Source organism: Heptranchias perlo, chromosome 7 (genome assembly GCF_035084215.1).
Source record: "Heptranchias perlo isolate sHepPer1 chromosome 7, sHepPer1.hap1, whole genome shotgun sequence".
Lineage (NCBI taxonomy): Eukaryota > Metazoa > Chordata > Chondrichthyes > Hexanchiformes > Hexanchidae > Heptranchias > Heptranchias perlo.
Genome location: NC_090331.1, coordinates 51098701 through 51113732, shown reverse-complemented (window position 1 = coordinate 51113732; position 15032 = coordinate 51098701). Strand labels below are relative to the sequence as shown.

The 15032-nt window shown below is 41.9% G+C and overlaps 1 protein-coding gene across 1 annotated transcript in view; it reads left to right on the top strand.

The window, feature by feature from the left end:
• Window positions 1-15032, top strand: part of col28a2a (collagen, type XXVIII, alpha 2a) — a 125598-nt gene that overhangs the window by 31696 nt on the left and 78870 nt on the right. Inside the window, exons 3-7 of the mRNA XM_067986797.1 lie at window positions 3426-3446; window positions 4501-4560; window positions 7007-7060; window positions 7184-7228; window positions 12536-12562. Of these exons, the coding sequence (XP_067842898.1) occupies window positions 3426-3446; window positions 4501-4560; window positions 7007-7060; window positions 7184-7228; window positions 12536-12562 (207 nt within the window). The remainder of the gene's footprint in view (window positions 1-3425; window positions 3447-4500; window positions 4561-7006; window positions 7061-7183; window positions 7229-12535; window positions 12563-15032) is intronic.

Below are 15032 nucleotides of genomic sequence, written 5' to 3'. Positions count from 1 at the left end.
TCCCTCTTTGCCCTTTACACTGTTACTATCCCGGTCTAGATTGGGATAATGGAAGTCCCCCATTATCAATACTCTACAGTTAGAATAGAATCATAGAAGTTTACAACATGGAAACAGGCCCTTCGGCCCAACATGTCCATGTCGCCCAGTTTATACCACTAAGCTAGTCCCAATTGCCTGCACTTGGCCCATATCCGTCTATACCCATCTTACCCATGTAACTGTCCAAATGCTTTTTAAAAGACAGAATTGTACCCGCCTCTACTACTGCCTCTGGCAGCTCGTTCCAGACACTCACCACCCTTTGAGTGAAAAAATTGCCCCTCTGGACCCTTTTGTATCTCTCCCCTCTCACCTTAAATCTATGCCCCCTCGTTATAGACTCCCCTACCTTTGGGAAAAGATTTTGACTATCTACCTTATCTATGCCCCTCATTATTTTATAGACTTCTATAAGATCACCCCTAAACCTCCTACTCTCCAGGGAAAAAAGTCTCAGTCTATCCAACCTCTCCCTATAAGTCAAACCATCAAGTCCCGGTAGCATCCTAGTAAATCTGTTCTGCACTCTTTCTAGTTTAATAATATCCTTTCTATAATAGGGTGACCAGAACTGTACACAGTATTCCAAGTGTGGCCTTACTAATGTCTTGTACAACTTCAACAAGACATCCCAACTCCTGTATTCAATGTTCTGACCAATGAAACCAAGCATGCTGAATGCCTTCTTCACCACCCTATCCACCTGTGACTCCACTTTCAAGGAGCTATGAACCTGTACTCCTAGATCTCTTTGTTCTATAACTCTCCCCAACGCCCTACCATTAACGGAGTAGGTCCTGGCCCGATTTGATCTACCAAAATGCATCACCTCACATTTATCTAAATTAAACTCCATCTGCCATTCATCGGCCCACTGGCCCAATTTATCAAGATCCCGTTGCAATCCTAGATAACCTTCTTCACTGTCCACAATGCCACCAATTTTGACTGTTTGAATATGGTCTCCAGGAGAACCAAAAGAATAATTTTCGTGTGGTTTTCACAGACCTAACCGTAGAGTTTCTGACAAGGTTACTTTTTAACCTATTTACTTTAGGGTGCAACAGATGTTCACTAGATTGATTCCTGGGATGAGAGGCTTGTCCTGTGAAGAGAGATTGAGTAGAATGGGCCTATACTCTCTGGAGTTTAGACGAATGAGAGGTGATCTCACTGAAAGGTATAAAATTCTGAGAGGGCTTGACAGGGTAGATGCTGAGAGGCTGTTTCCCCTGGCTGGAGAGTCTAGAACTAGGGGGCAGAGTCTCAAGAAAAGGGGTCAGCCATTTAGGACCGAGATGAGGAAAAATTTTGTCACGCAGAGGGTTGTGAATCTTTGGAATTCTCTACCCCAGAGGGCTGTGGATGCTCAGTCGTTGAGTATATTCAAGACTGAGAGCGACAGATTTTTGGATACTAGGGGAATCAAGGGATTACAGGGATAGAGCGGGAAAGCGGAGTTGAGGTAGAAGATCAGCCATGATCTTATTGAATGGCATCTTTCTGTAATTTGCCTGCAAATTTGCTCCTCCATCTCCTTCCCACTATTTGGTGGCCTATAGTATACACCCAGTACCGGAATAGCTCCTCTATTGTTCCTTAATTCTAGCCAAATAGATTCTGTCTTTGAACCCTCAACTGCATCGTCCTTTTTCAGTGCTATAATAGTTTCTTTGATCAATACTGCCACCCCCTTCCTTTCTTTCCTTCCCTATCTTTCATGAATACCTTGTAGCCAGGAATATTAAGCACCCAATCCTCTCCTTTGAGCCAGGTCTCTGTTATTGCCACTATATCATAGTCCCATGTGGTGACTTGTGCCTGCAGCTCACCAACCTTATTTATCACGCTAGATGCATTTACGTACATGCACTCCAAATTCACCTTAGACTGCCTTACATTTGCCCCTTGTTTGCTTGTTCCTATTTCTGAACTGTTCTTTACTCTAGTGGTATTTGTCTCTCCCAGTCCTCTGTGCATCTTGTTTCTCCTTTCTAATGTTTTATTCTGGTGCTCACCTTGACACATTTGTTCACAATGGCACACAGTATAATGGAAGAAGTTACAGTACTGATGTTATAATGATAATATTTACTAATGTTAGCTGATAAACCTTTTGAGTGAAATAAAGTAAAAATAAATACTTGAAGGGAAACAATTTACAGGTTTATGGGGAAAGAGCAGGGGAATGGGACTAATTGAATAACTCTTTCAAACAGCCGGCACAGGCACGATGGGCCGAATGGCCTCCTTCTGTGCTGTAACATACTATGTAAGATTAAAATGAGAGGCGATCTTATTGAAACATATAAGATTGTGAAGGGGCTTGATTGGGTGGATGCGGTAAGGATGTTCCCAAGCATGGGTGAAACTAGAACTAGGGGGCATAATCTTAGAATAAGGGGCTGCTCTTTCAAAACTGAGATGAGGAGAAACTTCTTCACTCAGAGGGTAGTAGGTCTGTGGAATTTGCTGCCCCAGGAAGCTGTGGAAGCTACATCATTAAATAAATTTAAAACAGAAATAGACAGTTTCCTAGAAGTAAAGGGAATTAGGGGTTACGGAGAGCGGGCAGGAAATTGGACATGAATTTAGATTTGAGGTTAGGATCAGATCAGCCATGATCTTATTGAATGGCGGAGCAGGCTCGAGGGGCCGATTGGCCTACTTCTGCTCCTATTTCTTATGTTCTTATGTTAAAATGAGGATTCATTAGGCTTAAGATTTATGGGGGATACTTAACTTAATGGCTGGTATCCTGTAGTCATTGTGAATTATTCAGCAGATGGCTAGAAGGCAAATTTGATGGGTTTACAATATGTGTGAAAATGTGGTGTCAATTATGTGAGGAGTTTAGCCTTGTTAGATTTGCATCTTTTACTGATGTTGCACGTACCATATGATTGATGGATTTTTGTTCAATCACTATATTTCGGATGCTTGAGGTAAAACAAAATGATTGAGCTTCAGTTGCTAACTATGCCAAATATTAAGACACGTATAATTTTCATTTTAATACAATTTAAGGAAAAGTCTAAACTTAAGAAAAATCTTTTTATTTGCTCCAATGGTTAAAATCCACACATTTGATAATTGAGTTTTCAAATCTCAACTTCCCAGTGAATAAATTTGTTTCCTGATGACATTTTAAAATTCTTCCACATATCGTAAAATTATCTGTGGAATAGTTGACCTGGGAGCACAGTATGTTGACACTGCGCCGTAGAGTGGTAACATGTGGATCCATCCCTGTGTTTTCCACCTACTGACTTTTTGATCACACCTGGATGGTTATGGCATTTGGGGAGGTGATCAGTAGATCCTGAGGAAGAGTATTGTGATCAGGCATGTAGAAAACTAATTTTTGTACTTTATCTTTGCAGGCAGAATTGGCTGATGAAGGGGTAAGTATGATTTATTTCCCAAAGAAATTGATTTGTAGATGTCATGGAGAATGACACATTTAATACAAGGGACATGTTATGATATATTGCTTTCTCTGTGTATATATAATTTTAAGTTAAACGTTCAATTGTCACCAACTTTTCAGATGATTGCGGTAGTCATGGACGAACTGCAGAATGAGCCTGCTTATGTTATGTTACATTATATAATTAACATATACTTAACATAAGCAGGCTTTACATATACTTAACATAAGCAGGCTCATACATTATATACTTAGGATGAAAAATAGCCATCAGAATAGCCCCACTTCTTATTGGACTCATTCCTATATCTCTCACTCGGACCTCCTGGAAGAGGCAAAGAAATAGAGACCCATATCTATTTAAGAAATTCTTTTTCCAAGTTCTTTTCCGACCCCTCAAAGGCAATAAGGGTAAGCCCCAGGAGGCCCCAAACTGTTGGTTATTACCCAATATCTTTTTTTGTATGTTTGTTGTATTTAATATAAGATATTTGACCTTCCTTCTGCCGTAACCTATAGTTTTCCAAAAATGCTTCTAAAGCCTTCTAGAATGACTAACGAGTCAGTTCTCACTACCACCTCCTGAATCCTGTTCTACAAGTTGATCATTCTCTGAGAAAAATAAAAGTTCTGAACAACCAACCTCACTCCCTGCTTTCTCAATTTCAATAGGTGGCCTCTAGTTCTATCTGTCCCCATCATCTCAAACACTTGTGTGTTATTGATGCCCTTAATAATTTTAAATACCTGTATCAGATCCTTCTGAGTCTCTGCCTCTCCACAATACTCCAGACGACCAAATCTTTATATAACCCTATTATCGTGGCCCAAGTTTTATATTGAACAGTCCGAGCAATACATTCAGGACCCTGTTCACTTTTGCCGTAGTCGCTTGGCATTTTAGGTGGACTTTTCTCATTCCAAACTCTCATGTTCTTAGGTCACAAATCGATATTACTTTATGGAGTTTTTTGTGGAGCCAAATATAACATTGTATATATGTTTCTAATCATTTTTATTTATTTCAGTGCCCAAAAATACCAAAATGTATTTGTGAAAAAGGAGAAAGAGGTTCAGCTGGTCCTGCTGTAAGTTTCTTGTTTTGAATACCATTTAGTATCTCTACTAACTCATTCTGAGGTTAATTTTATAGATTTGATAGCTGTAGTGACATTAATAGCAAGAAGACAAGGACCATTAAGCTGTCAGGGATATTACATGATCAAATATAGCTTGAAATCCATTGGGCAGGAGCACTTAAAAGACAGGGATTGAAGAAAAATGGTTATTACATTTACATTTTAGGTCTTCAGTTGTTATAATGTCACCACGTACATGCCTGTTACTCTTTTGCCTATATTTTCCCCAATATTACATTTGCACAACGTAAGTTTTATCTCAGGTGAGATTTCCACCCCTTATTCTTCACCATTTTGACTTGGAAACTTCATCCAATGTTCTTTTGCTTTTGTGTATTTGCATTTTTCCATTAGGCAGAGCATACACTTATTTTGTTAGTACAAGTTAGAGAACCGTTACAATACTTTAATGCCTTGATCAAATCATGTCCACCTTTGGAACAGTTAGTGTCATTACTGACATAAAAGATCAGCTCTTCACTGGGCTGGCACAGCCAAGATTGTGAGCTCAGCACACTGAGGATCAAATGCATGACGCTGATACCCACTGTTCTATGGCCCAGTGTATTCATGTACTATTGTACTAAACCACCATGCTGTCTATGTGCAGCTTTGTAGAAATAATCTCTTTTATTAGGAGAAAGTACTTCGCCTCCCCTTAGCTCCTCCACTTCCCTTCCTCCCAAAAGATAATCAGGCTGAGAATTTATCGTATAGTTTGGGCATCAATAGTTTAATGCATTGTACCACCCTGTGGCACTGCACATTGTACCACCCTGTGGCACTGCACATTGTACCACCCTGTTGCACTGCACACTGTGCCGCCCTGTGATACAGCGCACTGTACCGCCCTGTGATACAGCGCACTGTACCGCCCTGTGATACAGCGCACTGTACCGCCCTGTGATACAGCACATTGTCCAACCCTGTGACGGAGCGCATTGTGCCATTGTGTAATGCATTGCTTTAGCTTACCAGTGCACTATACTTGGTACCACCCTGGTATTCCGTTTACATTCCTATTTCCCTTGTAAGAAGTGATTTATCACCTTAGAACTTAAAAGAAAAACTCTGCTCTGTATTTTTCCAGACCCTACAAGTGTCCCCAGCTCATTAAAGACTGGATTTCTTTCAAAGTGGGCAGTCTGTGTGCCCTTTTAGGTTACTGTAAGAAGTAATAAATCAGCTCAGTAACTTAAAACACTTCATCAGATTTTAATCGATAGTCATATTTGTTCTCTCTTCGTCAGCCAGATTGTTTGGAAATTCAAAAATACCATTAAATATTCTCTGTTGATAGACCCTTGTATATTATTTTAACACTTTAAAAGTATATTTTACACTGTTCATTAATTTTAGCAAAAAGTAGTTGTAAAGATAATGCTGGAAAGCCTTCTATAGTTTGTTTCATTGATTTGAATAATGGCAAGTGTTACTTTACTCAGTTTATAATATATTTCAATAATCAGCAGAAAAGCTATTTGCTGGCAGTAATACAAAGGATTCAAGTTGAGGCTTGCATTTGCTTTCAATAGTAAGTGCCAATGATACTGTTACAAATCATTCAGTAGTGGAATTGGCAGCTGCAGTGCCATAAAACAGGTGTTCAAAAGTGAGATTCCAGGAATTCTCACATGTAATTTGAAGACTTTTACAATTAGAATGCCATCTGTTTAATAGCCAGAAAAACCTACTGACCACCATAAGACAACATTTACAACTTAACCCAGGTGTTTGTAAATTATTTTCTTATTAATCATTACTTCATCTTGGGATGTGTGATGGTGCTAATAGGGAAACACAGGCCACACCATATTAGGTCTTGCCATCACATTAGGCTAGTTGATGTACATTTTGTGCCCCACACCAGAAACTGCTATGAAAGACTGAGGCTGTTTCCACCTACCCAACAAAAAAAAGATGGTGCTGGCATTGCCTCGGAAAACTTCCTACCAAAGGTGATCCGAGTTGAATTTCAGATTTTCGTGATAAAAAATTATAAACTTTAGTTATCAATGGAATGGTAAACTGTTGTAATTTGTTCTCAGACCTTGCCAGATGATGGTTGTTCTGAGTCATAGGTTAACAGCAAGTGTATTGAATCCGTGCACAAACTTATTCTTTCTTTCCCGGAGTATGTGTGTGTGTTACTGATAGGTGGTTGCTGGGAGGTGATTTTTCTCACTCAATGGTAAAAGTTGTGTGGCTTGTACAATATTAACAATACAATAAAATATCTCCTGGTGTTGGTTATTCACATGCCTATATTAATTAAGTAACATTTACATTAGTGAAGTCATTTATTATTCAAATAACTGAAACATGGAATTTTTGAAGTTGGTCAGGATGATAATTTTCTACTTTTTAAAATGTTTATGTTAATGCATTGTTTTAGGGGAAAAAAGGGCGTCCTGGTGATGATGGTGCTCCGGGTCTAAAAGGACATAAGGTAGGTCTATTTCAGTAATTGCACTGAATGAAGTAAATTGACAACCAGCCTTTATATACAATGTTTGTTACAATATGCTTCTAGCAACTGTTTAGCTGATGTTTTTAAAACTGTGTTTAATAGGGTGAATCAGGTCTGAGTGGAATTCCAGGAAGGGACGGAATGGAGGTATGATTTACACTGTTTGAAAATTTAACCTTGTTGCCGTGTCATATTCTGTCAAGTTTGTGAACGTGGACATAAACAGGTAGGGAGCTGGCTGTTTCTAAATAACACAAAAAAGAAGACACTTCAGAAATCTATACAAACCGCGTGCATGAGGGATAAGAGAGAGGAAGGTGATGTCATAACAAAGCCGTCAATGATTAGAGTCTAGCGGCATTCTCTTCGTTTCAATGACACAATTATTTTGCATTTCTTGGAGAAAGTCTGCAAGTGCATTTGGAATAAAATATACATTATTGTAGTAAACCATGTTCTACAAAAAGGTCATGGGACTGAGGTGGCCCTTCTCTCATGGCAGCTTGCTCCTGGCAGGGAGTCGCTACTGGCTACATCTCTAGAACTTATTCCTTGGCAGCTTAGTGTTGCCTTCTATATTCCACTGACATAGTGCTCCAAGGGGGAAGGACGGAGGCCTGATGTGCTGCTATCCTGAAAGACGGCAGAAAGAGGCAGATTGACTTCCAAGGTATCATAAGCATTGTGCGCCATTTGCTCCTGCAACACAAATGAGTTAATCAGATGAAGCTAGCAGTTGAGAACTGTGTGCCAAATGACATTGGAGAGCTGAATTAAGAGATGTGATGATATCACCCTGTTAAAGTGGAAGAAGGGGTTCTAGGAGTGTACATGCAAGTGATTGTTGTTAGGAGAGATGGGCAGCCATACTGTAAGAACCCGAGTTAGTGCTCCTCTTAACCAGAGTGCATTGTTAGTTGTACAGATTTTAGAGGGTGATGAGTGTACTGGTGCCAGGGTGCCCAAAGAAGAAAAGAGAGTGTGGCCAGTGTGATACCTTGCCTGCCCTAGTCAGGTCATTGACCCTTTTCCACCTCTGGTCTGCAGTCCTGGAAGTGAGAGAGTTGACACTCAGTATCAGTGCCACCTCCCTGCACATGGCACGAGTAACATTTTATGGCAGGTTTCCTGCCATGGACACCCAGCGATCTGTGTCTCCAAGCTTAATTTGAACCAGAAGGGTTTGCAGGTCTTTTTCTGAGAAATTCTGGCGTCTTCTCTGCCTCTCTGCTATACCCTGGTCCCTTGTTTGGCTGCCTGTGTCAGTTGCACCTGTGTTAGACATTCTGAAAAGTGGCACAAAAATATTTGGGTATTGCAGTCAAGCTAGCTGATAGTCAGCTGTGTGAGCCCAGTGCCATTCCTTACATATCTGGTGCTCCCCAAGCCTGCTGCTGCAATCTTCAGCCACAGCTGGCTTTTTATTTAGTGCATTTGTATGAAAATTGTCTGTCAATTATTTTAACAAAGTTGATAACTCATTTATTTTAAACAATTTACAGCTTTAATTAAAATATTGAACAAAGGAATGTCATGCAAATATCTTTACACAGCACAATTACATCACACATTAAACTGATGGTATTCTCTGTCCTCAGCTCCTACTCTGAATTCTCATGCATTTTTTTATATTTGTTCATGGGATGTGAGCATCGCTGGCAAGACCAGCATTTATTGCCCATCCCTAATTGCCCTTGAGAAGGTGGTGGTGAGCCGCCTTCTTGAACCGCTGCGGTCCCTGTGGTGAAGGTTCTCCCGCAGAGATGTTAGGTAGGGAGTTCCAGGATTTTGACCCAACGACGAGGAAGGAACGGCGATATATTTCCAAGTCAGGATGGTGTGTGACTTGGAGGGGAACGTGCAGGTGGTGTTGTTCCCATGTGCCTGCTGCCCTTGTCCTTCTAGGTGGTAGAGGTCATGGGTTTAGGAGATGCTGTTGAAAAAGCCTTGGCGAGTTGCTGCAGTGCATCCTGTAGATGGTACACACTGCAGCCATGGTGCGCCAGTGGTGATTGGGAATGAATGTTTAGGGTGGTGGATGGGGTGCCAATCAAGCTGGCTGCTTTGTCCTGGATGGTGTCGAGCTTCTTGAGTGTTGTTGGAGCTGCACTCATCCAGGCAAGTGGAGAGTATTCCATCACACTCCTGACTTGTGCCGTGTAGATGGTGGAAAGGTTTTAGGGAGTCAAGTGGTGAGTCACTCGCTGCAGCATACCCAGCCTGGAGGGGTGTAGGTGGTGTTGTTCCCATGCGCCTGCTACCCTTATCCTTCTAGGTGGTCGAGGTCGCGGGTTTGAGAGGTGCCGTCGAAGAAGCCTTGTCGACTTGCTGCAGATGGACCTGTAGATGGTCCAGTTAAGTTTCTGGTCAATGGTGACCCCCAGGATGTTGATGGTGGGGGATTCAGCGATGGTAATGCCGTTGAATGTCAAGGGGAGGTGGTTAGACTCTCTCTTTTGGAGATGGTCATTGCCTGGCACTTGCCTGGCGCGAATGTTACTTGCCACTTATCAGCCCAAGCCTGGATGTTGTCCAGGTCTTGCTGCATGCGGGCATAGACTGCTTCATTATCTGAGGGGTTGCGAATGGAACTGAACACTGTGCAATCATCAGCGCACATCCCCATTTCTGACCTTATGATGAGGGAAGGACTTTGATGAAGCAGCTGAAGATGGCTGGACCTGGGACACTGCCCTGAGGAACTCCTGCAGCAATGTCCTGGGGCTGAGATAATTGGCCTCCAACAACCACTATCTTCCTTTGTGCCAGATATGACTCCAGCCACTGGAGAGTTTTCCCCCGATTCCCATTGACTTCAATTTTACTAGGGCTCCTTGATGCCACACTCGGTCAAATGCTGCCTTGATGTCAAGGACAGCCACTCTCACCTCACCTCTGGAATTTAGCTCTTTTGTCCATGTTTGGACCAAGGCTGTAATGAGGTCTGGAATCGAGCGGTCCTGGCGGAACCCAAACTGAGCATCGGTGAGCAGGTTATTGGTGAGTAAGTGCCGCTTGATAGCACTGTCGACGATACCTTCCATCACTTTGCTGATGATTGAGAGTAGACTGATGGGGCGGTAATTGGCCAGATAGGATTTATCCTGCTTTTTGTGGACGGGACATACCTGGGCAATTTTCCACATTGTCGGGTAGATGCCAGTGTTATAGCTGTACTGTAACAGTTTGGCTAGAGGTGCGGCTAGTTCTGGAGCACAAATCTTCAGCACTACAGCCGGGATGTTGCTGGGGCCCATAGCCTTTGCTGTATCCAGTGCACTCAGCTGTTTCTTGATATGACGTGGAGTGAATCGAATTGGCTGAAGACTGGCTTCTGTGATGGTGGGGATATCGGGAGGAGGCCGAGATGGTTCATCCACTCGGCACTTCTGGCTGAAAATGGTTGCAAACACTTCAGCCTTGTTTTTTGCACTCACGTGCTGGACTCCGCCATCATTGAGAATGGGGATGTTTACACAGCCTCCTCCTCCTAGTTGTTTAATTGTCCACCACCATTCACGACTGGATGTGGCAGAACTGCAGAGCTTTGATCTGGTCCGCTGGTTGTGGAATCACTTAGCTTTGTCTATAGCATGTTGCTTCCACTGTTTAACATGCATGTAGTCCTGTGTTGTAGCTTCACCAGGCTAGCACCTCATTTTTAGGTATGCCTGGTGCTGCTCCTGGCATGCTCTTCTACACTCCTCATTGAACCAGGGTTGATCCCCTGGCTTGTTGGCAATGGTACAGTGAGGAATATGCCAGGCCATGAGGTTACAGATTGTGCTAGAATACAATCCTGCTGCTGATGATGGCCCACAGCGCCTCATGGATGCCCAGTTTTGAGCTGCTAGATCTGTTCTGAATCTATCCCAAATCTATCCTGTTTAGCATGGTGTTAATGCCACACAAACGTTGGATGGTGTCCTCATTGTGAGGATGGGACTTCGTCTCCACAAGGACTGTGTGGTGGTCACTCCTACCAATACTGTCATAGACAGATGCATTTGCGACAGGTAGATTGGTGAGGACGAGGTCAAGTAAGTTTTGCCCTCTTGTTGGTTCGCTCATCACCTGCCGCAGGCCCAGTTTGACAGCTGTGTCCTTCAGGACTCGGCCAGCATTAGTGCTATCGAGCCACTCTTGGTGATAGACATTGAAGTCCCCCACCCAGAGTACATTCTGTGGCCTTGCTACCCTCAGTGCTTCCTCCAAGTAGTGGCCAACATGGAGGAGGACTGATTCATCAGTTGAGGGAGGGCAGTAGATGGTAATCAGCAGGAGGTTTCCATGTTTGACCTGATGCCATGAGATTTCCTGGGGTCCGGAGTCAATGTTGAGGACTCCCAGAGCCACTCCTTCCTGCTGGTGGGACAGGACATACTCACATAGGGATGGTGATGGAAGAGTCTGGGACGTTGGCTGAAAGGTATGATTCTGTGAGTATGGCTATGTCAGGCTGTTGCTTGACTAGTCTGTGGGACAGCTCTCCCAATTTTGGCACAAGTCCCCAGATGTTAGTGAGGAGGACTTTGCAGGGTTAATTGGGCTTGGTTTGCCTTTGTCATGTCCGGTGCCTAGTGGTCCGATGCCAGGTGGTCCGTCTGGTTTTATTCTGATTGTGACTTTCTGTAGCGAGATTGTACAACTGAGTGGCTTGCTAGGCCATTTCAGAGTGCAATTAAGAATCAACCACATTGCTGTGGGTCTGGAGTCACATATAGGCCAGACCGGGTAAGAGACGGCAGGTTTCTTTCCCTAAAGGGCATTAGTGAACCAAATGGGTTTTTACGACTATCCAGTAGTTTCGTGGCCACCATTACTGATACTATTTTTTTTTATTCCAGATTTTTTACTTAATTAATTGAATTTAAATTTCCCCAGCTGCAGTGGCAGGATTTGAACTCATAATTCTGGATTATTGGTCCAGGCCTCTGGATTACTACTCTAATAACATAAGCACTATGCAACCATACCCTCTCTGTTACCTTTTATGTTATCTCTTTCCTTCCTTAAAGTTATAACATCAAGTAAACAAGTCGGAGACATAAACCGCCCCATTATATTCAAAATTATATTATAAAGGACCCTGTCCTAATGAGGGAAAATGTTAATATATGATAACCATGCAATCCTATAATCTAAAGGCACTAATTAATTGATGAGTGTATGTTTATCTAGATTTATAGTAACAAAGAAACAGGTGTTTCAGCTCTTAGATTTGCATTGTGCCAAATGTTAAGGTTAATGATAAACATTGTCACCTGTTGGTACCTCATTGTGACAAAATTAAACATTCTGAGGTCGCAGCATGTTCTGGAGAACAAATGTTGAAATGAACTCATTTGTGTTTATAGCTATGCTATTCTGCTATTCATCTAACTTTACTGACAGCTGTGTTTTTGTTGGTGAATATCTAGATTGCTAAAGTTTTTATTTTATTTATAATTATAGGGAAGAGCTGGTTACAAAGGTGAACAGGTACGTAGACTGGTTGAAGCATTTTTTTTGAGTAGGCAAGGTGTAGGACCTAGACCCATAATGCAAGGCAGCAGAAGCATTGCAAACAGTGAAAGATCAAGATAAATCAGGAAGTAGTGATTAAGTGACACTAAACTTGGGTTTCAAAAGCGTGAAGATTCATTAAGTTATCTGCTTAAAATAAATGATGGTGATCATAAACAAACAAGTGTTCTATTCAGTACACTTTGGAGGTGAAATTAGACATGGATGGGGATGCAAAACAGGCGATATCGCATCAGATGCCTGTTAGACGCCCCACCCGAAATTCAGTCCCATTGACTTGACTGAATATCGGGTGTGTCGTATAACGGACAAATGCGATTACACTTGTTTTGCGACCCCGTCCATATCCAATTTCACCCCTTCTTATTTTGAAATGATAGTTATTCAATGCAATAAGATGCATTTATTTGTGATAGGAAATACATAGCGTGATGGCCCCTTATAAGAACATTCCAATTTTTCTCCTATTAGCCTATTAGGAGGTTGGGAACCTGAGCAGGGAGAGAGAGGAAAGCGTAACAGGAAGGGACAGAAGGTATGGAGTAATAGGTAAAGTGTTAAAAAAGGAAAAAGCAGGAACTAAGCGTCACAAAACAGATTTGAAAGTTCTTTATCTGAATGCACGTAGCATTCGTAATAAAATGGACGAGTTAACGGCACAAATAACTACGTATGGGTATGATCTTGTGGCCATTACAGAAACATGGCTGCAGGGTGACAACGACTGGGAATTAAATATGCCAGGGTATTTAACAATCAGGAAGGACAGGCAGGAAGGAAGGGGAGGTGGGGTGGCTATGTTAATAAAGGAAGGAATCACTGTAATACAGAGAAATGATATTGGGACAAAGCATCAAGATAATGAAACAGTTTGGGTGGAGATAAGGAATAATAAGGGAAAAAAAACATTAGTGGGCGTAGTATATAGGCCTCCTAATAGTTGCAACTCTGCTGGAAGAAGTATTAATCAGGAGATAGTCGGGGCATGTAATAAGGGAACAGCCATAATTATGGGGGATTTTAATTATCATATTAACTGGACAAATCAAATTGGGCAGAGCAGCCTTGAGGACGAGTTCATTGAGTGCATCAGGGATGGATTTCTTGAGCAGTATGTAACTGATCCTACAAGGGGGCAGGCAACCTTGGACCTGGTCCTGTGTAATGAGTCAGGATTAATTAATAATGTCCTAGTTAAGGATCCCCTTGGAACGAGCGACCACAACATGGTTGAATTCCATATCCAATTAGAGGGTGAGAAGGTTGATTCTCAAACAAGCGTACTGAGCTTGAATAAAGGAGACTATGATGGTATGAGAGCGGAATTGATTAAAGTGGACTGGGAAAATAGATTAAAGGGTAAGACGGTACATGAGCAGTGGTGTTCATTTAGGGAGTTATTTTACAACTTTCAAAATAAATATATTCCACTGAGGAAAAAAGGGTGTAAAAGAAATGACAGCCACCCGTGGCTAAGTAAAGAAATCAAGGATAGTATCCGACTAAAAACAAGGACATATAAGGTAGCCAAACTTAGTGGGAGGATAGAAGATTGGGAATTCTTCAAAAGACAGCAAAAAGTAACTAAAGGATTGATTAAGAAAGGGAAGTTAGATTATGAAAAGAAATTAGCAAAAAATATAAAAACAGATAGCAAGAGTTTCTATAGTTATATAAAAAGAAAAAGGGTGGCTAAGGCAAACATAGGTCCCTTAGAGGATGAGACCGGGAAATTAATGGTGGGAAACATGGAGATGGCAAAAATGCTGAACAAATATTTTGTTTCAGTCTTTACAGTAGAGGACACTAAGAATATCCCAACACTGGACAAACAGGGGACTCTCGGGGGGGAGGAGCTAAATACGATTAAAATCACTCAAGAGATGGTACTCAGTAAAATAATGGGACTCAAGGCGGATAAATCCCCTGGACCTGATGGCTTCCATCCTAGGGTCTTGAGGGAAGTGGCAGTAGGGATTGTGGATGCTTTGGTGATAGTTTTCCAAAATTCCCTGGACTCAGGAGAGGTCCCGGCAGATTGGAAAACTGCTAATGTAACACCGTTATTTAAAAAGGGTAGTAGGCAGAAGGCTGAAAATTATAGGCCAGTTAGCTTAACATCTGTGGTGGGTAAAATTTTGGAGTCTATTATTAAGGAGACAGTAACGGAACATTTAGATAAGCATAATTTAATAGGACAAAGTCAGCATGGCTTTATGAAGGGGAAGTCATGTCTGACAAATTTGCTTGAGTTCTTCGAGGATATAACGTATAGGGTGGATAAAGGGGAACCAGTGGACGTAGTGTATTTAGACTTCCAGAAGGCATTCGACAAGGTGCCACATAAAAGATTATTACTTAAGATAAAAAATCACGGGATTGGGGGTAATATTCTGGCATGGGTGGAGGATTGGTTATCAAACAG